Source organism: Trachurus trachurus (assembly GCF_905171665.1).
Source record: "Trachurus trachurus genome assembly, chromosome: 3".
NCBI lineage: Eukaryota > Metazoa > Chordata > Actinopteri > Carangiformes > Carangidae > Trachurus > Trachurus trachurus.
In genome coordinates, this window is record NC_139893.1 from 27,579,488 (window position 1) to 27,606,309 (window position 26,822).

Genomic DNA, 26,822 nt, shown 5'->3' on the forward strand with positions numbered 1-26,822 from the left:
CACATGTACACTGTCTTCTGTTTTACTCATGGATGAGGTCATTTAGTGACATATTTAAAAAAAAAAAAAAAAAAAAAAACATTTTATTTATGTTTTTTTTGTGATCAAAATTTTTTAAATTTAATTTGCTTTGGTTTAAAAATTACCAAACAGTCCATACAAAACAAGACAAGGACACAACATAAAAGGACAAAAGAAAAACAAGCAAAAAAAAGGGGGAAAGCTTTGGGGGCAGAGATTGAGGCAATCATATACCTATCCTCCATTATCCATAATAATATGTTATCTTAACTGTGGAACCAAAAATGTTTTGATCTGTTCACTTCCTTTTTCCAATACTGCTACATTCACCTGTTTGGCACCATGTATTTTGTTTAATGTTTAATGATGTAAATCTGTTTTTTTAACCCATAAGGACCCACGGTGACACGGGTGTCACACTGCCTTCAAGTGTCCTGGAAAGCCCCTTACACATATTTATGTTGAACTTTTAACTCATGAAGTCCCTAAGTGACATCTACTCAACATCCTGGTGCAGTCACATGACTCTCTGTGAATCTCTCTATCCATGACAACATTTCCAAGATGGTGGCCAGCAGAGTTGGCACATTTCACAGAGGCCGCTACTTTTAAAAAGCTTGCTTTCTGTCAATAAAATAAGCCACCACCCATTTCACAATGCAAATCCTTTTATAACATGTCCCTTGTTGTATTTAACCTGTTCTGACCTCATTTTTTGAAGAAACTCATATAAAACAACTTAAGAAAATATTGCTGTGACATATACGTCACATCGGGCCTTAGCCTTAAAAAAGCCAGGAAAAATACCATGTGACGCCTATGTCACAATGAGAGAAATGGGAGAGAACTGCTCAATTAAATTAGGTGATTCAGGTATTTTGAATTAATATACTCTATGTTGTTCAATTTAAAACATAATTTAAAAATGTTAACATAAAAATAATGTCAAATTCAATCAATATTTAATAAAATGATATATCAGTCCGGAAATTGAACCACAGATTTAGCAGAGACACTCTTCTCAGTAAATGAACAAGATTTTAGTATCCCAAGCTGGTCCCATATTAATGTAATTATGCTTTTTTGCTGTATTTTCTGTAACAAAATAGGATACAGTGTTCAGGATGCACTGACGACCATCAGACGTGCAATAGATGTTGTATACAGAACAACAAATACAGCAAAGAAGAATGAGAGTTTACATAAGAAAATATTAGGAAACAAATAAGAAAAGTTAACATAGTCAAACAGTCATGAACCAGGTTTGAGACAAGGGTTCTGGACTGCTGTACTGATGGGAGAGAGGGTCCCATGTGGTGCATTGTGAGAGAAGGTCGTTTTACCCAGCTCAGTTCTGACGAATGGAATATGACCCAACTATCAGTTCTGTGAGTGGGTACCAATGTTTTATGATTTCATAGTTAACAGAGATGATAAATAAGGAGACAATAACTGTGACAGGGCTTTAAAAATGGATAAAAACCAATGCTGTTGTCCCCGTACTGTCAGAAATGACCAGCCGACATTTTGATAAAGAGTGCTGTGATGAGTATTATATGAATCATTGGAAATGAAATGTAAGGCTGAGTGGTAAACAGCATCCAGGGGAATCAAAGTGGAACTAGCAGCTCTTCCATAGATGTCATCTCCATACTCTAAAACAGAGAAAAAATAGTGTCTCCATTTTTTTTCCTGTGGTGAGTAGGGAAACGGTGCTTATTTCTGTATAGAAAGCCAAGTATTGTTCTTAGTTTAGCAATGAGGGTGGTGATATGGTGCTTAAAATTAAGACAACTGTCCATCCAGATGCCAAGGTATTTGTAGTTGGAAAGAAAATTGTGGTTGCACAGCTTTTAAGGCTTCAGTAACTGGTTAAAGCCTTCAATATGAGGCAATATTCGCATTTCTATAGTGTTTGCCCTTTTTTGTTGTGAAACTTGTCTTAAAAAGGTGTTAATAGTAACCAGCAAATTTGTAATTTTGATATATGTTATGGAAATGCAAATAAAAGGTCAAATTTGTGTTGCAGAGCAAAAGAAAATGTTAAGCCCATTTATTTTCAAGTGAAAATTTAAGATACCAAAAACGCCCGATGTGACATATATGTAACATTCCAGATCTCTGACAATAGGTGGCGCTATTTTAAAAAAAACTTCAAAAATGTGTTCCATGCATTCCACTTGGTCTGTGTTTCACCCCACTTAATTTTCCTTCAAGGATAAATGGGTCTGGGTTCTTATGGGTTAATACATCTATGACACACACACGCACGTACACACACACACACACACACACACACACACACACACACACACACACACACACACACACACACACACACACACACACACACACACATACACAAAGCCTATCAGAGCTGTCGCCTCCCTGCCCTTTCCTGTCATTGGCTGGCTGGTGTGTCAGTCGGGGGGGGGGAGGGCAGGGGAGGCTGGTGATGTCACAGTCACATGGATCCTCATGCTGTGCAGCAGCAGCTCAGGATGTCAGAGCAGGGACAGAGCTGCTGCTGATCACACACTTACACACACACTCTCACACACACGGAGGACCCTCCTAGTGCTGTTTCCTCCAAGAGCCTGGATTATAAATATGTATTTTGTCATTTCTGCCATGAAAGGTAAGAGGAGTGTGTGTGTGTGTTTGTGTGAGAGTGAGAAAGAGAGAGATAGAGACATAGAGACACAGAGAGAGACAGAGACACAGAGACAGACAGAGAGAGAGAGAGAGTTTTCTGTCTGTGCTCCTCAACCAAAGATGTTCTGTTGTTTGTGAGGATGCTCCACTCTCACTGATGTTTGATAAACAGACTTTTATCTCTGTACAGTTACACTGGTTGTGATGTTTGCTGTGTGTAACTGTCTGGTGAGGAACTGGTTTCTGATTGTTGACTGTGGAGACGTGCGGGAAACAAGACACCTTCACTCGTCCTGTAGACACTATTTTGGGAATTGTCAGTCACAATTACACTGGATATTAAAAGAGGAGGAGCTGGAGAGCAGGCTGGTGTTGGTGGAGCAGATGAGATGGTTTTCATTAAATATGTGTTGTTTGACTAAATTAAAACTGTTGCTGTTAGTTAAATCATTAAGACACATTCACAAAGGACTTGATATCTGATTAGCTAATAGTTTTCTTTTATAAATAATATTTTTATTGAGTTGAATTTTGTTCTTTTTATATTTTAATAAAAACAACAACAACATCAAAGAGCCCAGCACAACATTCTGCACAGTCAGCGTTGATATGGTCACAAAAAACAAATAATGATGATAAAAACCTTATGTAACAACTTAAAGAATTAAAAAATGAATGAAATCAATAAAAAGGGGACAAAAAAGTATTCCAATACAATTTTAAAAACAACTAATACAAATAAAGAATAATCTTGAAAGTGTTGAGGCCATGCACCGTTAGTAATCTGCTTTTTGTTGTTGTTTTTTTATTAAGAATCTGGTTTAGTTTTAGATAAGTTTTCACATAGGAGGAATTGAATACATACATAAAGATAAGTGGTGAAAAAAAAATCAAATTGAAATAAATAAATAAATATGTCCAGTGTCCAGTATGAATGGGAGGGGGGCGGGGGTAGGGGGTAACTTTGAGAAATGTGTAGTAAATCTAGACTCATTTACATTAATATGAGTTTTGTAACCATATGAAAGATGACTCAGTTGCAGATAAGTTCTTTCTCTGATGCTGTTCAAACACCATAGCCAGCGGATCTCTGTGGTTACTATGGTAACATAGGATATCCTTATTTCCTCGGAGACGCCTACACGCCGGGTAACAAGAAGTTTGAGTAACGACTGCTGTCTTCAGTTCAATAACATCTGATGTGGAACAAACTGCGGTGCTGTGAGAAGTTTTACATCAATAGGTTTTAGTTGAACATCCTCAGGATTTCATCTGTGCTCTTTGCAGATGATGTGGTCCTGATGATGGCCTCATCAGAACTTGACCTCCAGTGTTCACTGCAATAGTTTTCAGCTGAATGTGAAGCCATAGGGATGAGAGTCAGCAACTCCAAGTCTGAGTCCATGCTTCAAGTTCTCAGCTGGAGAGTGGTGGACTGCCCCCTCCAGGTTGGGGATGATTTGCAGGCCCAAGTGAAATAGTTTGAGTATCTAAGGGTCTTGTTCATAGTGGTCAGATGGAGTGAGAGATTGACAGGGCAAGATAAGTGAGTGAGTAATGTGGACCATTGTAGTAAAGAGACGGCAGCACTCTCAATTTCCCAGTCGATTTTTGTTCAGACCCTCACCTCTGGGCATGAGCTTAAACTTTAACTTCAACTTAAACAACCTTAAAGGGACAACGAGGAGTTTTGGAAAAGTGAAGCGTTTTCACACTACATTTATGAGCCTCAGAGCGCACCGTGAAATTCTTTGACCGGTGCAAGACGGACTCATGTTTTCATTCATCAAGAATTAAAGTCAGAGGTTCGAAGACGATCAGATACCGTCGTAGTTCCGACCATAAACGTCGATTCAGCTGCGTTATTCTCATGACTCGCCGGGCAGCGTCCGCGAAACCGAAAGTAAGGAAACGCTGGTCGGCTCGCCCAGCATTTCCGCCACCACTAATAATAACAAAATAACGATAGAGACAAAACAATATATTTATCGAAAATGGGCCCATTAACAAGTGTGGGTAGCGGAGATTCATCCACATTAACATGAGACTTTTATTGTCGCGGAATTTTTCGTTCTGCCAATGGAGAAACTCCTCGTTGTCCCTATAACGAGGGTGGCTAGGATCAGGGTGAGGAGCTTGGGCGACTGCTCCCTCACATCAAAAGGAGAAGGCAGAGGTGGTTTGGTCATCTGATAAGGACGCTAACCCAACTGGCCCGTCAGAGGGTCCAATCCAGCTCACAGGATAAATCTTCATCAAATGTTAAGCTGTCAATATGTATTTAGCTTTGGAGTTTCGCTTGTCTCTGCCGTCTCTCAGCAGTCTGCTGGGGCTCACTCCCCCGCCCTCACTGAAAACTCTGTGAGGGCGGGGGAGTGAGCGCCACTTCTCCTCTCTCCCCGCCCCTCCCTCACTAAGTTGCAGCAGACACAGAGCCGCCGACTCTCAGCGGCTCGTTGCGTATACACAGCACCGACATTCACCGTAAAGTCCTGCTCTTGGCCCAGCTCAGCTCCAGTTCTCACTGGGCCTGAACATCACCTGACCTGCGGATGGTGACGCGACGCAGGAGACTCATTAGCACTAATTCTCGATCCGAACCAGCGTGTCTGGTCGGGTTGGTGGGGCCGGACCGGCTCATTGATAAGCCAAATATAATCTATAGGATAGTTACCCATGCACAGCTGGGAGCTCAAAACAACAGATGAGAGGAACAGAGAGAGAGGAGAGTGTGTGTGAGTGAGAGTGATGTGTTTTTGTTGTATTACGTAATATCACCCCTTTACCAATATCTACAATTGTCCGTGTGTCATTTGCCACATGTGGTTTTGACCTAGAACTGACTGCCTTCTTATGGGTTTACCTCCGACAAAAATATTAAGCCATTAGGGCTGCTAATTGGGGGGAAACTCTCACAGAAACACAATATACTATATATCCTATATTGCCATTCGGTTAAAAAGTACCATGATATTACTTTTGGTCCATATCGCCCTAGTTGAAATTACATGTATTTTTCTCAAGAAATTTCAGGTTGTTCATAATGTTTTGTAAAAAGGATAGTTCATAAACTGTTAAAATCTTAATAAGTACAAAGGGAAAAATGTAGAGTTCTTGTTATTTACAGGTTATTATGCAATCATTTTACTGGTCCGGCACCCTTGAGATCAAATTGGGCTGTATGTGGCCCCTGAACTAAAATGACTTTGACACCCCTGGATTATATGTTGACTGAGACTCCTGCAGTCACTCATCCATAGCAGAAGACAAAGCATGTGAGAGAGCAAAAGCCTGAGACGAGTGTGAAAAGGATCTCATAGAAGAAAATGAACTTCATTATTTAGCAGCAGCTGATGCATCAAACATTGTTGTGGACAACTGCTTCAGAACAGCAGTCGTCCTCAGAAGCTGAACGTGGCTTAAACCAAATTCATTAAAACATGATAAAACATGGTGGATGAGAATGTTTTGCAGACTTAGCCATGTTACTGTAGCATCTCGGCAAAAGTCAGGTGAAGGAAAACAATCTGCTGTGAGGTGTTTGTCACTGCTTGTCACACTATAAAAAAGTGTACGTACGCCCAAAAGCCAAAGTTTGTGTGCAGCAAAAAAATTATTCAGATTTATAAAACCCTGCGTACGCATGCTTGTAAGCAAACTTCCCTTTATAAATCACAGAGTTCCCACAAGTGTGCACAGCTGAATCGGCCTCACGTCCCACCCTTTACACGTCCTTTTTTTAACCATAGATGGTCAATGCAAACCACCTCATGAATACGGTCTGCATATAAGTGAGCCTGGCGTGCTATTGTTGTTCTGTCGTTGTGAATTGGCTGCAGGTGATATGTTGCTGCAGCTTAACGGCGTCAGTGGCACAGAGCGCACGGTGGTGTGGTTTCAGTGCGCTGCCCTCTCAATTGCTGGACCCGGTTCAGCACATAGTTCCAACCAAGAGCACAGCTCTGAAACGAGTTATTAACCAGTCACCATCATGGGCCAGAAAGTTGTCGGTCCCTGAAGACCGTCTCCCTCCTTATTCTCCCATTGGTGTAGTCCTCCAGCAGTGCCATGGTGCAGCATTACGCACGGGGCTCACCGCTGTATTTATACATTTACAGTAATTAATTGATACAATTTTGAATAATTTGCAGAATCAGTTAGTGAATCATTTACATTCTGAGGAATGGACGAACATGACACTTATGCCGGTTTTTGTGATGAACAGCACAGAACTGATAACAAGAAAACAGAATGTAACGATTGTGCAAACAATTACTGGCTTTTCTCCCAGGCTTTGAGATTTAATTGACTCGATCATACAGTATGTTCACAGTATCATAGGAAAATATATTTACACCATGTTACGACTGGATGCTTTATTCCATGCAGCCGTGCCATCCTCTCCTCCTCCTGCACTCTGGGAGTGGACAATATGACGGAAAGACGGTGGTGATTAAATACAGAGGAAGAATTTTGATTTAGAATTTTCAGTTATATTCTAAGAAGATGTTTCTGAAACAATTACTCAGTCCAATGCAAAAAATAACATTGGTGAATTCAGTCATTCTGATAACATGGAGCTAACACATGAAACTAAATGAATTGAAATTAAATGTGTGAAGGGCGATTATAAAAACATAATCGTTCTTCTCACTCTACATTTCCTCAATCTTCAGTTCACCACCACACCGTCTGTGTGGATTCCCCTTTTACTCCAAACCATGCGTATGCATAGGTCAGAGGTTACGCACATTCTCCCGTCAAGTTTGTTTTTTATAGATCACAACCTTTGTGCGGAAAGTAACTTATGCCAGTTTTTTTTGTTTTTTTTTGTGCGTATACCACATTTATAAACGAGGCCCCAGGTGCTTCAGAGTAAGGGAGGGGAGCTCAAAGATTTAGTTGAGGTGCTTCAGTTAGCATTTAGCATAACTGCTAACTCCTGACCCGAGAAATGTGAGTGAAAGTGTCCTCCATATTGTTGGATCTTTTCTGATGAAAACATCAACCACTTTGGAACCAGTGGTCCTCATGTGGAGCAAAGCCCTGTTATTGTTTGCCTGTGTGTGTGTGTGTGTGTGTGTGTGTGTGTGTGTGTGTGTGTGTGTGTGTGTGTGTGTGTGTGTGTGTGTGTGTGTGTGTGTTTTGAAGCTGTCTGGTCCAGATTCACAGTCTGTGTTAGAAAGCTGCAGGAGGCGCTCAGCCAGCCTGTTATGTCACAGGATTACAACAGCCAGGAGATTATTCAACTGTTCTCTGCAGGGGGACGGGGGGTGGGGGTGGGGGATGTAATGGTGACATCACTCTTACATGAACCACCACACAACTTTTTTTTCACATGATCAACATGAGCCAAGGGCAAGATACAGTAAAACCTTGTCTGGTTCCTGCTCAGAGGTGAACTGGCTGATGGACGGATGAGCTGCAGCGATGATTGTGCAAGTTGGAACGAGGAGATAACTCTGTCACATCACACAAGCATTGAAAATGATGGGTTGGTGCTCTCCTCCTGGACACCAGAGCTACCAGACAAAAGAGCTTGTGTGCCTGTGTAGCTGTGAAGGTTCCTAACAGGGGAGGTGGTTTGGTGCATTGGCACCAGGGTCAACTCCAAGAGGCAGCTGGAGGTCCCTGCAGGCTACAAACAGATATGTGGCACATATAGACCGAGGAGGAGGAAGTTCATCTCAACTGTCCCAGATGTGGCTCTGTAGACTGGGATATGTTTTTGAAGACAGATTTTTAAGTTTCAGTTTCAGATATTCAGTAGCACAGTGAAGAACTGGCTGTCTGGTCAAGATTTCCTTAGTCAAGATACGCTTTTGGCTCACCTAAAAAAAAAAAAATGAAGGGTTCGGGTTAGATGTTGAGCACATGTGTAAAGGTCTGGTGGCTGCAAGTATCAGAGTTGAGTTGGTTCATTATGAGATGGTGTTGGACTTGGCAGAGTTTAGTTCTGTACAGGGGGTTGAGGATGTCTTGTGTAATGTCTCTTGTCATATAATAATAATTGTCAAAATAATTGTCACCATTTATTTTGGAAAGTGTGTAAGGTTGAACGTATACGCATTTAACTCCTCTCCTCTCCTCTCCTCTCCCCTTCCTTCCTCTTTGATCCACCCTGCAAAAAACTTTTATTATTATTTTTCTGTGTCAGATAATTTATCCATTAGGGACTTGTGTTTTGCCTGAGCTGTAGTGTGTTCGGAGTAAACAGTGGTGACTCTTTCCCTGCTCATTAGCCTTCACTTACTGCTGGTTACACATTTTACACTGGTATCAATACATGAGCATGTGCTGGGCCCACAGGGGAAACTGTGAAGGTTCAACTGTTCATTACTGTGGAATAAGATTTTAGTTTGTGTTGATTCGAGCCGGAGGATCCTTGACTTCAAACAGCTGCTGCACAGAGATGGTGAAGATAAGCTCAGAGTGTGAGATGTTGCGCTAGCTAAACCTCGTCTGCTTTCTACTAGATCGTCCAGATACAGACAAGCTAAGGTGTTTCACCAAACGTGTCACGTACTTGTTGGTTGGTGATGAGAGGACGTGAACGACACAGATCAGGCTGCAAGATTAAAGCTGCAGTTTCATCTTTATCGTCTTAATTTGATCAGTCAGCTCAATCACGTTTCATTTTTAGTCTGGCTGAAGCCAGTGTTGGACAAACTACTTGGAAAATGTAGTGAGCTAAACTACAAGTTATTCTACATAATGAAACATTACTACACCAGAGCTATGCACTAGAGAAATGTAGCTAGCTAAGCTACAATAAAATAACAAAAGTAACTTAACTACATCAAAGCTATTTCATTTTATTTTTTAGATCAAACCAACTTCAAAGTCATTGCTATTTAGTGATCAATAAAACGGTAAAAAAAACTTTAATAGTTTATTAAAAAAAAAAAAAAAAAGGAAATTGCACTTACTACTTTTCAACTTCTCCTGTCTTTTTTTTTTTCCTACCTTTTCCTTCCAAGGCCTTTTACAGCTGGTGCTGTGTTAGTTGTTGATGTTTGCTGACTGAATTATGATGACCAGCTGTCCTTAAATTCACGTTTTACGTCTTGAACGTTGAGAGCGGGGTGCAGAGTAAGCGTCAGAAAGTGTAATTGTTCTCTGAGGACTCGATTAAAAACATAAACTTGTCAAGATACAGCCATGGCAATTCACAAGATGAACTCAGAACCCCAAAATGTGACCTGGTGAGATGAGAGCCAGATAAGAATGATCTTCATTATCACAGATCATCCTCATGGGAACATGAACATCTGGACCACATCCGACATTTTCACTCAGAACCTCACATGTGACCACTGGTGGAAAAGTTGAAGGGTCTCCAAACTCTGGATGCAGAGTGGAGCTTTTTGTTGCAGCTTGGAAGAATTCATCATAGAGAAATTGCTAATTATATTGCCAAAGTTTTGTTCCAATCCATCCATCTATTGTACTGAAAACTGACCCATGTGGATGCTAGATGGTGTGTTTCTTGATGCTTATGTTGATGCTCCAGTTTTTGCTATCAATATGAAACTGAGACTGAGACAGCGATAAGATGACAGACTGAGATAGAAAACAAGTTTCAGTGTGGTGAGAAAACATCAAAACCCCAAATCACTGACTTCTCACTTTGACAATGAAGAAGTGATACATTAAAATAAAAGGCAAATATTTTGCAAATTGGCCCATTGCCATAATCGCTATAGTCATAGCAGTAGGTTCGTTACCTTTATTTGTCGGTGCACGCTATTTTTAGAATGGCCGAGCCAAGCCGCGAGCTGCTCAGAGCTATGCTACGGAGGTTAATGGAATTTCTTGGTTTCCCTCATCAAACTCATCAAATACACAATCCAACAACTCCAAAACGCTCCCGTGGACAAGTTGTGACCTGCACATTCACCACGCTATGAGATAATAACGGAACGTTATGAGACGGTGTTGAAGTTCTTTATGTAATTCAAATACAGTTAGCCAAAAATTTGATGCCTCAGCATGTAAACACAGTCCGGGTATCACTTACGCTGACGAAGCACGAGTGATGGTCACTGTTATATACACTGAAGTAACATCTGGAGCGGAGGAGGAGGTCCTTAACCTCAGAGTAACTTGTATGTGGAGGTAGAGCAGGGGCCGTTTGGAGATGATGGAGAGGTGACAGAGTGTACCACCAACTGTGGCTGAGGAACAAGCTGCTGCTTCATCTGCTGACAGGCTGCAGGAGGGTGTTGGTGTGGGGCCATATGTCTGCCGTTATTACATCCAGGCTGAGGTAATCTGGACGCTGGTGGGGAGATTAAAGAACAGAGGCTGTTGGAGGACACCACTCAGCACCGCAAACTCACCCTCTGTTTGTAGAGGGATGTGGTGCACACCCCCACATCGGACCCACATAGGGTTACGAGCACTACACATCCCAGTAAACCATTCACCTGTCAGAGGTACAGTTGCACTGTGGGTAATGTATGCACCAGCAAAGGTGTGAAGCTGAAATTACACACCCTATCCTCTAGTTCAGGAGATGTTTCCCTTGATGCTCTGAGGTTCTCAGTAAGACAGGATATGAGAGGCTCCAACAGACTGATGAAGAGAAGAAGATATGTTTTATCTGGGGACAGAGGAAGGTGATCTATAAACAGCAGCAGATGACAAACAGAGGCTGGATCTGTGTTTGTGTGTGTGTTATAGCAGATGATTCATTAAAATAATTTCCCCTTGATGATGAAAAGACTCAGTAGAGGAGGAGAGATGTAATGTTGTCTGATCTGACTCATCAAGCAAAGGTCAGACTGAGGCAGAGGAAGAGTCAGAGTCAGTTTATTTGCCATTTGTGGAAGGAGACCACATTGGAAAAGAAAAGATGAAAAGATGACATCAATATAACGATCATCACCATCATCATGATCGCTAGACTTCTGGGTCTACATTTTGACATCTCTACACCTCTACGTATCTACATCCCTTCACTTCTACTTATTTACACCTCTGCACCTCAGATTATTCATAATTAGATGAATGTAGGAAAAACTACAGTATTTGTAAACTGAAACCAGCTCAGTGTCGTCTTCCTTCTTCTTCTCCCCGTCTTCTTCCTCCTCACTCATTGTCTCTTTTAGTCATCAGCCAGAGGAGAAGATGCCTCTCCACTGCGGGTGGTGGACAGAGTGCAGCAGGCAGATGTTTGTGTTTGCAGCTGGTTGTATAAATAACTGCAGCTCTCATTTCAGGCGGTGGCTTTTTTGAACGTCCCCTTTGATGTTGAAACGCACAATTCAGATGGGATTAACATTCAGAGCTAATTACGGGGAGGAAGCTGCAGCACAGACGCCTCACTATTTATGTGTGAGTGGTTTCAGTACTGTGGTGTGTAAGTGTGAAGCATTTTTCAGTTTGTTAGGTTTGTGTGGTTGTGGTATTACTGTGTATGTGTACATACCAAATCTGAGTCTCTTAATGATCTTAATTATTTATTTGTAGTCTCAGTGTGGAACTGCTGACATGTTTGACCACTGTTATCCTCACACACATAAACACCACCACATGTGTGAGGATTCATTGTGTAAAAGTGTAAAAGCTGCTGCATAGTTATGTTAATTATGTGCAATAATTATAGGTGTATGTTATGTAAATACAGATCCATCAAAGCCTGTCAGTAAACGTTTTAAATTAATGAGAAAATTGTATATAAATATGTCATATATAGTTGTTGTTATGTTAGCTTATATGTCAGAAAAATCCACCATATAGATTTTTTGATATGTGAAGATGGACACATTTATTGTACATACATTTAATTATTGTGGATACATTCTGGGAAAAGCTGTGCCCCAATTCAGCGGCTGCATCCTTTGGAGGCCGATTACATCCCAACAAGGCCTGGCCCAATTGGAAGGCTCCTCCAAATCCGGCCTTCCTTTACTGGTTCTAGGAGGACGCCTTGCACCTACTGTATCCTTCGTGACCTCCCGTATCCCAAGATTCTTTGGGTGCCGCTATTATTTGCCACCTAGCATGCTAGCTATCGGAATGTTGAAGCGGCTCCACGCTGTAGCCATGGTAGCCCCGCTCTGCGGCCCGGCTTGGAGGCGTGGTTGCCCGCCGAGCGGGGCTCTGCTGGCCGCATAGCCTGAGGTGAGGAGCTAAGGAGCCGTTGGAAGTGTAAAAAAGACGCTACTTTCAAATGTCTAAAGTTAGGACGTTGGTTGCATTTGGACACATTCAGGAAATTCTCTGAAGGCATAGACCGTCCCATTTACCAATGGTAAATGCGGCCGTCGGAGGAAGCTGTTGCCTCTGTAGAGGCTGGTAAGGCTGGGTCCTCTTAAGGATCCAGCCCTTGGAATGGGACACAGCTAATGTAACATATCCCCTGATAGGTGACATGTTACTGTTGGACGGGGCTTGGTGACTGCTTTGTTTTGACATCACAAAGTCACAGAAGTCCTGACAGCTTCTTTTAAGGCTCTGTTTCTATATACAGGCTGTGTGCATTTCTCTGTGGACTGAGGCTTTGATACTTTTACAGTATTAATGTAGACCCTAGACCTGATTTATGAGTAAAACACTTGATGTGTTTCCTCTATTGTATATTGTAGATACAGAAATATTTCCTCTCACAGCCTGTAAATATATATTGATATTATAAACAGTGGGTTCAAACGTCTGGTGCCAGTTTACCAGAATGTAAATAAAAAAGGAAATAATACAGTATATAAGCAAATAGCATTTTTCCTCATATGTATTAAGTCAAATATATGTTTTAATTTAATGATAACATACAACATCTTATATCATATGAAAATTTATAATAAAGATATTTTCAATATATTTGTACTAATTTAACCATTGGTTTTTGAATAGTTTGTATGTTTTCGTAAATATCGAGATTATGAATATATGCGTGGGTAACATGGCAAGATCACTCTTGATACAGTATAGGGACATGTACAGTATACAGTATCCGTCAACATGATGTGAATTACAAACATGTTGCTCTGTGGTCTGATCACAGAACAAAGTCCGGTTTTTCACCACAGGGATGTTTGCACTCTTGAAAAACCACTTGTTGACTCAGATATCCATGTTGAGCTGGTCTGAGGTCGTCCTCTGTGAGCAGTTGTAAACAGTTGTCCTCACTGTCCTCACACTGTGATCTGAGCCGCTGCATGTTCACTGAGGATAGGAGAGCTCATCTGACTCCTGCTGTGGGTTCAGCTGACGATCGTGGAAATCTTCATTCACTGGGTCAGGTGGTCAATCCTGCTCTGAGGGGGGCCGAGTGACACTGAGGCACACAGGGACACAGAGAGAGAGGATTTAATGCAAACATAATAACACTATATGTTATTCCTAATCTTCTTTATTCAACTTTTTCTTTTTCTTTTTTTTTTACGTAATCATTTTAGTCTAGTTCAGTTTTAGTTATCAACTATGATAGACATTTTAAACTTGAGCATATAAAATTCATCAAAATTATTTCAGGTCAAAAGAAAAAGAAAATCTACGGTGGCTTTGAAAGCTCAACACACTGCAACTTAAGAAAGCACATGCGAAGACACAAACATATCATAAAATAACTTGATCAACTTGACAAAACACGTGTTGCAAAAAACTGACCCAACAAGAGAAGTGTACCCAGGGACACAAATTATCAGAGGTTCTGCTGTGAACACTTCAGTTTCTACACTAACAGAAGACGTCTAGTTGGTTTCAAAGTTGAAAGTGCAGCATAGGCATGACTAATAAGAGTCAGGGGTTTAACATGCAGCAGGCCAATTTTATCTCACTGTGTTGTGTCTACAGTACATACGTCCTGAGTTTTTACATGTTTCCTGGTTGATAGAGACACCTTTACTGGTTTATCTGTTTTTAAGAGGATGGGTTAAATCTGTGTGTGAGTATTGGTGGGTAATTGTATTGATTTGCAATGAGACTGGGTTTACACCTTAAACTGGTCAGTTGATTGACAATGAAATTTACTGAAAACACTAAACTCTGAGGTCATCACGTGTTTATTTTAAAAACCACAGTCAAAATGAGTTACTGTTTAGAGCTGTAAAACACAAACACACATGCAAATCTTGATCAGCCAGCGCTTCACTCCTTTACCAGGAGCAAACTCAGAAAAAGAGGGGAAATAGAGAGAGGAGAAGCAGACGAGTGTTTCTGTTTCACAGACGAACAGCTGAGAGACGATCGTCTGTCTCCACACTTTGTTTTTAATGTATGTGTGTTTGAGTGTGTGTGTGTGTGTGTGTGTGTGTGTGTGTGTGTGTGTGTGTGTGTGTGTGTGTGTGTGTGTGCTCATGTGGCTCCACTCTTACATAACTTCCCTCTGCTAAATTTAGCTGCTCAGAGCCGAACTGTCACTGTTTCAAACTGCTGAGTGTATAAATACAGTCGGTGCTCACACACTGAGCCGCCAGGTTCTGAAGCTTCAACATCCTCAGACATGTCTCTAAAGGAATAAAAACATAGATGTTTAATATGTTGACATGATGACAGGTGCAGCCCATTAATAAGAATTAATTAACACATAATCAAATATGAGTTCATTTATTTTGTTGCTTCTTTTAATATGGCTCTTGAATCTTACATTTTTTCAGTTTTTTTTTTTTTTTGCTTTAATTAATTGTTCATTATATTTATCATTTATTGTTGGTAACATTGTTGTTGTTGTTTTCACAGCCTTAATTTCCATATTTGCTGACCCTCACTGTGAGTCTTTGTTTCCTCTGATGTTTGCTGTTTTTCTCTCTGCAGCTCAGATTGAAATCATTCCCTGTAAAATCTGTGGAGACAAATCTTCCGGGATTCACTATGGAGTGATCACCTGTGAGGGCTGCAAGGTAAACCCCCCACCCCCTCTACATGATCTCACTCCCTGTTTAATCTGAGCTTTCTGCCTGTTGTCGGAAGTCGTCATAGACACAGGTTTGATGGGCTATATCACAGTTACAGTTACAGTTACAATTTCAGCCACAGGTCATCTGACAGTATTAAAGGTCATCAGTTTAATGTAGGGCGTTGTCAATTAATTAAAGAGAAATGTAGAAAAAACTGTTCACCGTTTTTAGACTTTTTTGTAAAGTATTGGATCAGTAGAAAAAAACAGTTTGACACGATATTTTGTGAAACCATGTGAAGAGGTAAAATGATTTTGACTGAACGTCAACACCAGTCAGATGTTGAGAAGTTTCTTACAGATATTTCTGTCTTATGAATGTCAAATTAATATCAGAGTTTAAAGTAGCAAAAGGTGGAAAATGACACTGAGAGGGATAGGTTGTACATTTAATGGCCACGGCAGGAAGGACTTCTTGTGGAGCTCTGTGGTGCATAGATCAGTCTTAACAGTAGGCCTACTAACGGCAATGGTTTAGGAAAAGATGGTGACTTGGGTTAAAGTAAGTTAGACTACTTCCTCGAAATTAGTCGATCTGTGTTGTCATGGTTACAGTATACATAAAATGTTGGTTTGGCATGAGAATCAAACACTGCTCTCCTGTGTCACATTCTTCAGTCCACAACCTCCTGTGGACTTTATACAGTGTCGCAACACTTTTCACTTTGATCCTGTCATAATCAGGACAACCACTAGATCACTAGACCCTAGCAGCAGAACCTGAGTATGTTTTAATATATGTTTTAATGAGCTGCTGCACAAACGACCCATGGACTTGTTAACAGAGAGACTGTAGCAAGTTGCCGAGTCTTTCAGTAACTTTCCTTTAGCAGTAATCAAACAGAGTCCATCGTTTGTCTTCATCATCCAGTGTTACACAAAAATCACATTGTCATTTCCTTCTTATCTCTATAAATCTGACCCATCCTGCTCTGGCAGCATCTCGTTTTGCTGCTGCCTGTGTCGTCCACTGTTCGAGTCTCAGGGGAAACACTGGTCGTTCAGTCTGAACCATCAGTCACAGTTGTTTGGCTCAGGAAAACCTTCTTCTGTTCAAGCAGCTCCCAAACAAGCTGGTGTGTTCAGCTGCTGCTCCAGCTGGAGGCAGCTGGAGGCTCATTTCACAGCCAATGAGCAGCTGATGGAGATTTATCTCTGTACATGATACGGAGCGAGAGAGAGAAAGAGAGGGGGGGACTCCACATAGTTTGGGGGCTACACCTGACAGAGCTGGACCCCCTCTGCTCTGAAGCTCAAGAACAGGCAATTCGTCCATGGAGCTTAGCGCCCTTAAAAGAGCACAAGGCTCTGAAAGGTTACCATTATAAGATGGCGCTGACCCATTGTGAGCTTTAAAAATAAAAAATAAAAATCTAAAATCTAAAATGTACAGGAAGCCAGTGAAGGGAAGCAAGAACAGGGGAGACGTGGTCTGGTTTATGGGTTTTCAGTAAAGGCTGGAGATACACTGTTGGATTTCAGCCCATCTTTCAAACTCACTTTCGAGTCAGACTGTATATCAGATTTGTCGGGTGTTGTTTGTGGTGCAGTTAAAAGTTATCAGTAAAATCTTAAAATCTATTCTAAAACTAACCGGAAGCCAGTGCAAGGATGCTAAGACTGGAGTGATGTGAAGCCGAGCTGCTGCATTTTGTACCAGTTGGAGGCGAGACAGTGATTTGCGGGTTATCTCAGAGAGGAGGGAGTTACAATAGTCAACCCTTGAGAAGATGAGGGCATGGATAACTCTTCTGGGGTCTTCCGTTCTCAATGGAAGGTATATCTGTGAGTTGTCTATGTAGCAATGAAAAGAGACATTGTGGCGATGAATCATTTGACCAAGTGGCAACATATAAATAGAAAATAAGATTGGGCCTTGAACTGAACCCAGCGGTACACCACAGGCAATATTAGTGGTAGACGATGAAGTGACTGCCTATGGTGACTGCGAGGGTTTGTTCTAAAAGATAAGAGTAAAACCAATTAAGTGCAGTGTCCTTGATTCTGACCCAGTTATTTAGACGATCAAATGGTGTGATCCTGTATCGAAAGATGCACTTAAATCTAAAAGAAATAAACCTCAAAGAGGTTATTATGAGACATAAAAGTTTAAAGTTGTGCTGAGACCACCTTTTCTGGTGGAAAGTAAATAAAGGGAACTGGAAGCTGACTGAAGATCTTACCATGGTGTCTCTGATTTCTTGTGTCCCAGGGTTTCTTCAGACGCAGTCAGCAGAGTAACGCCACCTACTCCTGTCCTCGCCAGAAGAATTGTCTGATCGACCGCACAAGCAGAAACCGCTGCCAGCACTGCCGCCTGCAGAAATGCCTGACTGTGGGCATGTCCCGAGATGGTTAGACACACAAACACACACACACACATAAAGGGAAACAGCTAGCCTGGCTCCATCCTAACTTCTCATCTGTCTCTCTCAGCTGTAAAGTTTGGTCGTATGTCCAAGAAGCAGCGAGACAGTTTGTACGCTGAGGTCCAGAAACACCGTCTACAACAGCAGCAGCAACAGCAGCAGCAGCAGCAGCAGAGCCCCCTCCTCCTGCCCCACCCCTGCCTCGGCAGCCCGAGCCCCACAGAGGCTGAGCCCCTGTCCCCCCCCTATGGTCTCTCCTCCAGCGGCCTCACAGAGCTCCCTGATGACCTTGGTGGCTACATGGAGCAGAACTCTCCAGAGGGAGGATCGGTGTCATCCAAGGTTTGTGGGTTTTACTGTTTGGAGAAACAAATGCAGCCTGCCTAAATAGATGCCATGTACACCTGTGTTAACTTTCTCCTCCACAAACAGGCCGATTCTGGAGGTGAAGGAGGAGGAGGTGCCTTCTACCTGGACATCCAACCCTCTCCCGACCAATCAGGGCTGGATATTAACGGCATCAAACCAGAACCGCCATGTGACTACGGCTCAAGTAATGGCTTCTTTCCGTACTGCTCCTTCAGTAACGGCGACGCATCGCCTCCAGTGTCCATGGCAGAGCTCGGTGAGATAAAGGGGTTAAAGGTTGGGGGGCGGGGTTTACATATATGAGACATAAATATATGGACACAAACTTCACATGGTCAAAGTATATTTTAATTGAATATTAACATTTAATGCTACTTTACATGACTAAGCAAGTGAGCATTGAGTTTTTGTGATGACAAAACTGCAACAAAAAATAACATGAAAAATGGGTAACACTTTACTTGAGAGGTGGGTGCATAGCACATTCATAAGATCTTTCATAAGCTGTTCGTAATGCATTCATGTTGGCTTCATAGGCATTACTCTGCATTCATATATCGGGTTACATTGCTATAGAATAACGAAGTGAATAAAAGTCCCCTAATCTCACTTGAAAATACAAGAACAATATACCCCTAATAGCATTCTGTTGAAATGGTTCATTATAAAACAGTCACAAATACATAGTGTGTTACCCAGATGTTTCATCAAAGTCCCTTTATCACACCTGGAATTTCCAAGGCATGTATGCAGAATTGATGCATTGTTTGCTCTGTTCCTGTCACCCAAAGTTGCCCAGACACCAAACCATTCAAGGGGTAGCATCATTTGCCATTCAGTTATGAATCCCTCACCACCTGCACAGTATTATGACATGCAAGGTAACGTTCATAAACCATCAATGAAATAACATGCAAAACCTAGAATGCTGAATATGGGTATTTTGTTCTTATATTTCCAGGTGCAATTAGGGGGACTCATATTTTGACAAAATTCCCCAGTTCGTTATTCCATAGCAATGTAACTCGATGTGTGAATGCTGAGTCATGCCTTATGAAGCCGTTGTAAATTGCATTACGAACACCTTATGAAAGGTCTTATGAATGTGCACCCACCTGCCAAGTTAAGTGTTACCGAAAAATGTTGCACTGTGTATACTGAATAAAAAGGTCACTGTGTAATGAGTCAACCAATATATTACGTAAGGTTTCAGCTATGTGTGTATGAAGGGACATTCATTCAAAGCTTGAATGACACAAAATCACTTCAGCAGCAGGCCATACCATCATCCATGTTTGCAGGGACTTCCGGGGAAAGACACAGAGAGGATGGAAAGTCCCCTACATTATTTGCATATTCAGAGCTTGTTCTTATTTTCAGGGTGGGGGGGGGGGGGGTGGGGGGGTTCAGGTCTGAGCCCCTCTGTGAGCTCTGCATAGGCTCCTGGCTGCAAAGGGGGGTAGAGGGTTGAGTAGAGAGCTGGAGGGGAAAGCAAACAGATAAAGGATGAGGAAACATCTTGAAAGAGGTGAAGAGAAGACAAAGAAAAGGAGAGATGGAGGAATAGAAAACACAAAGAAGATATGGAGAAAGAATAGAGGAGGAGAGAGAAAGAGAGGAAGAATTGTGGGGCGAACAGAGAGAGAGAGAGGTGGTTTAAAATAGCAGGAGGTTAGAAACTCATCTTCAGAGCTCATTAAAATCTCTGTGTGGTAATTAGCTGTCTGTTAATTAGGGCCAATTGGGACGTGGCGGGGCGCTCGTTGGGGGAAATCATCTTTTTATTCTCTCTGGAGATTTTTTCTTTCTTTGACAAAAGCATTTACCGTAATACCCCCCAACCCCCCCACCCCCCCTCCAAGCCCCTGATCCAGATAAACAGTTGTATGAGCTGGATGAGTCTTTGTACCTTGTGTTGTTTTGGTCTCTGGAACAATTAGCAGCAGCAGCACGGAGAAAAATAATTACAGTTGGTTTCTGATCTGAGCTGCACAAACACTTTGTTGACAAAGTTTCAACCAGTAGAAACAGATTAGAGGACTGAATCCTTCCTTTTTACCATAAAACACAGTCAGGGTGATAGACTGCTGTGATAGTGGTGAACATCGGGTCACATCATCTCCCATCTGACCTAATCTCCTCAACTTCGTTAGGTCAAAGATGTGAAGGAGAGTTCATAAGCACTAAATTCCATTGTCTGAATCAAATCCTCAGTGGCCTGAACCCAATTATTGAATCAATTATATGAATCAATTTTTACCAGTTAGACACACATTTCAGATCTCATACCACCTTTTTGCACAACTCTAGATGCCAAATGGTGACCAGAGGTTGCACAAGTTAAACAACAAACAAAGGCACAGCACAAGTGTCATCGCTTAGACACAACTTAAAACTGTTCACACTTTTTGCTGATGAACGTTGAAGAGGAGGAAGAGCAAGACTCAGACCAAGAACAGTCATTTCAGAAGTAACTGTACTGGTATATATAGACAATTTAGTTCAAGTGAATTGGACATACTGTAAGAATAGTGCAAAGGTGCGATACATTCACACTGTGATCTACTTCTTCATTTTCCCAGGTATTGTAATGTAATTGTGACTAAGGGTGTTTTCACACATAGCCTACTGGTTCACCAGAAGCTGAAATGATACATTTTCATTTTTCTGCTAGTTTGGGCTGCGTTCACACATGTTTGTTTTCACTCTGGTCCGAACACCACACCACTGGCAGAGCATCATGTTTCCATGATGACTTACCGGAAAAGATGCGTGGTACGCCATGTTTACATGAATCCATGGGACATCCGTACGTAGTAGTACACAAGTACACTAGTAATTTCATTTTATATCATTTATATTAACCACTCTGCAAATAACAGATTTTGAGAATGAAGCAAGGCTGCGGGAGCAAACTACAAGAGCCTTTTTTGCTAAAACCTGTGGCGCACATCAGACATCAGGCTGCGTTCACATAACAAACTGACTGCACTGGGACCACCCCTTCAGGCCGGTCTCACTGCCTGTGTGAAAGCACACTAAGTTGTGAATACTTCTGAGAGAGTTTTGTGAAAGTTGTTTGACGTTCTTTTGTGTTTACAGTTTTGAGAAAAGTATAAAGGGTTTAAAGAAATGTGTTTTAGCAGTTATAAAAAACTGTAAAACCAAAAAAACATGTTTCTGTTTTGTCTGTTTTGTCAGATCACCTGTCCCAGATCATCTCCAAGTCTCACCTGGAGACATGTCAGTACCTGAGGGAGGAGCTGCAGCAGATGAGCTGGCAGAGCTTCCTGCAGGATGAGGTGGAGAGCTACCAGGGCAAGGTGGGTTCACTGCGTTCATAACCTTTGGGCCTCTTCACACATCACATGTCTTGAAGGAGGCCTGAGTGTGTGTCGTTCCTCTGTGCAGCCACGGGAGGTGATGTGGCAGCTCTGTGCCCTGAAAATCACAGAGGCCATCCAGTACGTGGTGGAGTTCGCCAAGCGCATCGACGGCTTCATGGATCTCTGCCAGAACGACCAGATCGTGCTACTGAAAGCTGGTGAGAGCAGCTGCATTGACGTCGATGTGTCTGCAACAGGTTTCTGACACTCAGAGTGAACCGATCCACTGTCACCATCTTGGCAGAGTCTGATTCCAGTCATGAACGCAGAAATTAACTGTAGTGACTAGTGACTGAACTGTTTTGTACCAGGCTGTAAACATGTTTATTTCTGCTGTAATGTTGGACATTTTAACATGGGAGTCTATGGGGACTGACTCTAGTGGTCATTAGAAGTGAAGTTTCATGTTTCAGTTGATGCTTGGTCACAATGTACTAAATCACCTTTTTAATATGATCCCATGTCGCCCACCCCATCCCCTAATGATGCATTAGATACACTGGTGCGAGTTACCATGGTGATTGTACTCTTTCTTTTAGCTGTAAACAAACTCTTTGATAGCACTATTTCATGAGGACAAAATAATTTGCTTCATATATGAAAACCATTTAGTTTGACAAGTAAATGTGCTTTAATTAGTGATTGATCACACTAATCGGACAGTTGGTATTGAGTCATTAAACAATCGTTAGGTTTCAGTCATCAATCATCCGTCTCTCTCCACCAGGCTCCCTGGAGGTCGTCTTCATCCGGATGTGTCGGGTGTTTGACTCTCAGAACAACGCTGTCTACTTTGATGGGAAGTTTGCAGGTCCTGACGTCTTCAGAGCTCTGGGTTAGTGGAGGGGGAGGGGCTTTGATTTTGGCAGATCTGTGTCTCAAGCGTATCAGTATCAATGTACCTGCTGGGCAATAAAAACTGATGCAAGTTTTTCTTGTGACTTCAAACTTTGCCGATTGATTGGTTATCAGGATATTTTTTCTCCTGAACACCAAGTTTGGCCCCAACAATCCCTTACAGTTTGGCTGCTGTTACTAAAAAAATAATGAACATGACGTAACATCTGATGTTGCTTTGTAAGCGATTCACAGGATGTGAACATTGTTTCCATGGACACACACCTCAACCTTGCCAAACATTTCCTCCCTCACGCTTCATTAAATCTGTCACATGGATTTTTTCTTCTACAAAACATATGAATTATATTTTTACACCATCACTTACAGTTCTTCACAAAATTGTGCAATTATTTTTGTAAGGTCAAACTAGTCTGTGATTGTCTCCCGTGTGTGTGTCCCCAGGCTGTGATGATCTGATCACGTCAGTGTTTGACTTTGCCAAGAGTCTCTGTTCCCTGCACCTGACAGAGGATGAGCTAGCTCTCTTCTCAGCCTTTGTTCTGCTCTCAGCAGGTAAGCCCCGCCCCCCAGGTTCACCTCAGTCCAGTCTATGATCCAGACATGTGACAGCTGTGTGTGTGTGTGTGTGTGTGTGTGCAGACCGTTCTTGGCTGCAGGAGAAGCTGCAGGTGGAGAAGCTACAGCAGAAGACTCAGCTGGCTCTGCAACACATCCTGCAGAAGAACCAGAGAGAGGACGGAGTGCTGAACAAGGTACACCAACACACACACACACACTCACACACACCGACGGCATAAGATCGGTGTCTAAAATTGCTGTAAGCTTCCTCTCTTCCTCCCCCTCAGCTCAGATGTAAGATCTCAGCGTTGCGCTCACTGTGCAGTCGACACACAGAGAAACTGTTGGCCTTCAGATCCGTCTACCCGGACATTGTCCGGACGCACTTCCCTCCTCTCTACAAGGAGCTGTTTGGTGCCGACCTAGAGGTGATGCTGCAGAGCGACGACTGAACCTGAGTCACTCGGCACAGAGCTGCTGGACTCAGACTCACCAGGTCCTGTTTGATCAGCACAGAGAACGGGACGAGGACTGGTGGATCCAGAGGCTGCCACATGTTACACTGAGACCTGAACGCCTCCTCAGTTTGTCTGTCTTCACCTGCTCCTCCTCCTCTCATGGCCTCTCAGTGAGGAGTCAGGTGGTTTCCCTCCACCTGCATCAACACACATTTTGAATCGAGGATCTTGGGCGTGGAGCAGATTTAGCTCCTACATTAAAAGGTCCGATCAGTGTTCTCACTGAAATTTGGTTTATTTTTCTTTCACCGGATCAGCAAGACATCACTTCTGCACATCCGAGCAGATCTACAGAAGGAGACCTGAGGCTTCTTTGTATCTATCCAGAGACATGTTGATGTGCTGACGTGCTGGTGCCGAAGCAAAGTAGCATCTTTACAGACTGTGGGATGTCCACAAGAATTAAAATCAAAGTTCAGCGTGTTTGAATAATGCTTGGTAGAGTCAGACACTGTTTACAGTCACCAAGTTTAAAAGGTTATTGACAATTTTACAAAATGTCACCAATTTAAAGTTTCTTGAGAAAACTCTGTAAAGGGCTGAGCCTCTGGTACATCATGATCCATCTTTACGAATGTGATGGAGGTAGGAGAGGGGGTGGGGGGCTGTACAGATTGGGCTACACCACTGGAAACATGACCAGGACGGGACGGAAGCATCTGATTTGTCTGGATTCCAGCGGTGACGTTTGGAGATGAGCTCAGTTTGTCTCCTGATCTCTGATACATCACTCAGGTTAAAGCAGGGGGTTCAAAAGTCAGGTGTCACGTTCATGTGCAGTAAGGAGCTTTTACCAACTCGATGTTTTGGTTTGATTCCAAGATTTTTCGGTGGAAAAGCAGAAAAAAATATGGGAACAAACTAGGATGACCTGACCATAAAACACTTTGACCTCATGAACAAAAATAAAGATAATCAATCTGCACTAAAGCAACGATCTTAAACTCAAAAACCTCCCATCAATATAGTCCCTTTTTGAGTATTTTTCCACAGCACCAACCACTGAGACTCATGGGTATTGAGGTATTTAGAGTCACGCAAAATAAAGAACTCTTCTTAAAAGTTAATATTGTACAGTGAAGTTAGGTCAAGAAACAGCAGCTCTGTACAAATAATCAAATGATAATATAGAATCATTATCTCCGGTTGGTTTCGGTGTGTCGTCCTCCGTGATTTCACTCGTCCTCCTCCTGCCCTTCATTCTCCCAGCAGCCTCCCTTTTCCATCAGCACCACAAATAACACATCAGCAGATTCCCTGAAAGTCAGCAGCACAGTGAGCCTGTAGCACCGTCTGGTGGTCGTAACTGAAAAGTACAACTTTTCAGTTTTGGGCTACAGCGTCTCAGGGTTTGATTTCATTTCAACAGATCTGAATCCAGGACCAAATCCACTCATCAATTCTATATATGTTGTCATTTAAACTAGTTTATCTTTTAATGTGTACAAAAAGTGAAGAGTTAAAGTGCCAGATTTCTTCATCTTCAGTATCCATGAGAGGATACAAAAACTTATCAGTGTAGTTCTCCATCTCCTCTCTGAGGCTTCTGTCTGGAGCTCTAAAAACATGCTACAAATTCAGAAAACAACTTAATCAATTGGACAACACGTGCTGCAAAAACTCACAACACAGCTTAAGTATAAATAAGTGACAGACCTAGCTACTGCCAAGCTAACAGTACATATTCGCAATAACATCTGAATCATGTGGTACTGACATTAAAATAAACCAAATAAACTCACTTTATGTCAAAAGCAGCATTAAACTAAAGTATGTCCCAGTCAGGTCTGTCACTTTATTGTGTCCCTGAAAACACTTCTGTTGTGTTGTGTTGACTATTTTCAGTGGAGATGTGAATTTGTTGAAATGAGTTGGAGAAAAAAACAACAACTCTGGTTGACCTGTTCATTGTTACATGTTCACACACCAAAAGAATATCATAATTCTTAAATGTTCACCCAGATTAAAGCAATAAAAGTTCACAAGAGCAATACACACATGCACGCACGCAAGTACACACACACACACGCACACACACACACACTTCTTAAAGGAGAAACTATGCAGAAAATTGCACTAATACCTGTCTATCTAATCCACTGCCTCTATGAGTGTGTGTGACGTGTGTTCATGACTGTGTGCACATTTTATCTGTGGTGAAATGTCAACCATTTTAAAAATTTGGATGACAGACTACTGGGAGGAGCTGCCTTTACCCATCATCCCCTGCTTCACTTTTCAGAGGATTTACTGGAAACAAAATATCTAGGAGGTTTTCATGTTTATCGCGTTAAACATTAAACCACTAACAGATAATTTTGTACCTCAGCCTTCTGTTGAATAAAGACAAGCTATTGTCATGACCGTCAAGCCGAGGCTTTAATTTGAAACTTGTGACACCCAGCTGAGTGTCTAACATCTGTTTTCACACTGTTATAGCGTGACTGCAGCCATGGTTGGTCCATCTCACCCACTGTATGTTAATATCCTTCTACCGTAGCAGTTGTTCATTTAAATCACCAATGTATTTTACCACCTGCTCCATCACCACATTGGTTTTGAGGTCTAAAGTCCAAATAAAAAAAAAATTAAAGAAAACTATTTCTGGCAAATAATAAAATGAACTTTAGCCATAACTGAATGTCAAGCAATAATGTAAATGTTGTATTTTATCATTCTTGTGTATAGTTTGAAAATATAGCATGTCCCCACAGAGTCTAATTTGTAAAGTCTAATTTAGAGGGGGGTCTTCTTCTAAATCTTGTGTTATTGGCTAATTTACTTTGTCATGTGACTACGTGCACTGACGACACTCTTTTCTCCCTCCATGCCACCCTGTTTGGCCATCGCTCTGTAAGTAACTGTATTAAAGTGTCTGTACAGGCCACAGGAACATGCAGCTGCTGAGAGTCACAATTTCTGTCTGTTGGTTGATCTGCATCAATTATGTAAAATAACTGGTTTGATCTGCTCTCTGTTAGGTTTAGTTTAGTTGCAGGGAGCAGCATTTTTGTGTCTCTAATAAGCGTGTGGTACTAGTTTAACGTTAACTGACAGGTTTTGGATTTTAACAACTATGTCGCAGTTAACACAGTTTATGTTTCTTGACAGGGTGACATGTTAAAGGAAAATTCAGTCTTTTTATTTCTGGACAGAAACGGGATGTTCACCCTCAATAACATAC

At 41.8% G+C, this 26,822-nt stretch overlaps 1 protein-coding gene across 2 annotated transcripts; it reads left to right on the plus strand.

Moving 5' to 3' along the window:
* The first annotated feature begins 2,496 nt into the window (after positions 1-2,496).
* LOC311008260 (nuclear receptor ROR-alpha A-like) lies at positions 2,497-25,351 on the plus strand. Of its 2 annotated transcripts, none has more exons than XM_084001764.1 (11): positions 2,497-2,659; positions 15,436-15,521; positions 17,790-17,931; positions 18,014-18,288; positions 18,379-18,571; positions 21,517-21,638; positions 21,727-21,859; positions 22,429-22,536; positions 23,004-23,114; positions 23,202-23,314; positions 23,408-25,351. In XM_084001764.1, the coding sequence occupies exons 1-11, from the start codon at positions 2,500-2,502 to the stop codon at positions 23,570-23,572; spliced, it is 1,608 nt and encodes a 535-aa protein (XP_083857890.1). In that variant the 5' UTR covers positions 2,497-2,499; the 3' UTR covers positions 23,573-25,351. The 2 variants fall into 2 exon arrangements, with proteins under 2 accessions (XP_083857890.1, XP_083857891.1); XM_084001765.1 differs by lacking the exon at positions 2,497-2,659 and adding an exon at positions 14,938-15,177.
* Positions 25,352-26,822: the final 1,471 nt, after the last annotated feature.

What these genes read in the sequence shown, in the direction of transcription:
- LOC311008260 (XM_084001764.1), top strand. Translation starts at nt 2,500, where the DNA reads ATGCTGTGCAGCAGCAGCTCAGGATGTCAGAGCAGGGACAGAGCTGCT. An exon ending in AGTGTCCATGGCAGAGCTCG is followed by an intron (nt 18,572 to 21,516) that starts GTGAGATAAAGG and finishes CTGTTTTGTCAG; the next exon opens with ATCACCTGTCCCAGATCATC. An exon ending in CTTTGTTCTGCTCTCAGCAG is followed by an intron (nt 23,115 to 23,201) that starts GTAAGCCCCGCC and finishes GTGTGTGTGCAG; the next exon opens with ACCGTTCTTGGCTGCAGGAG.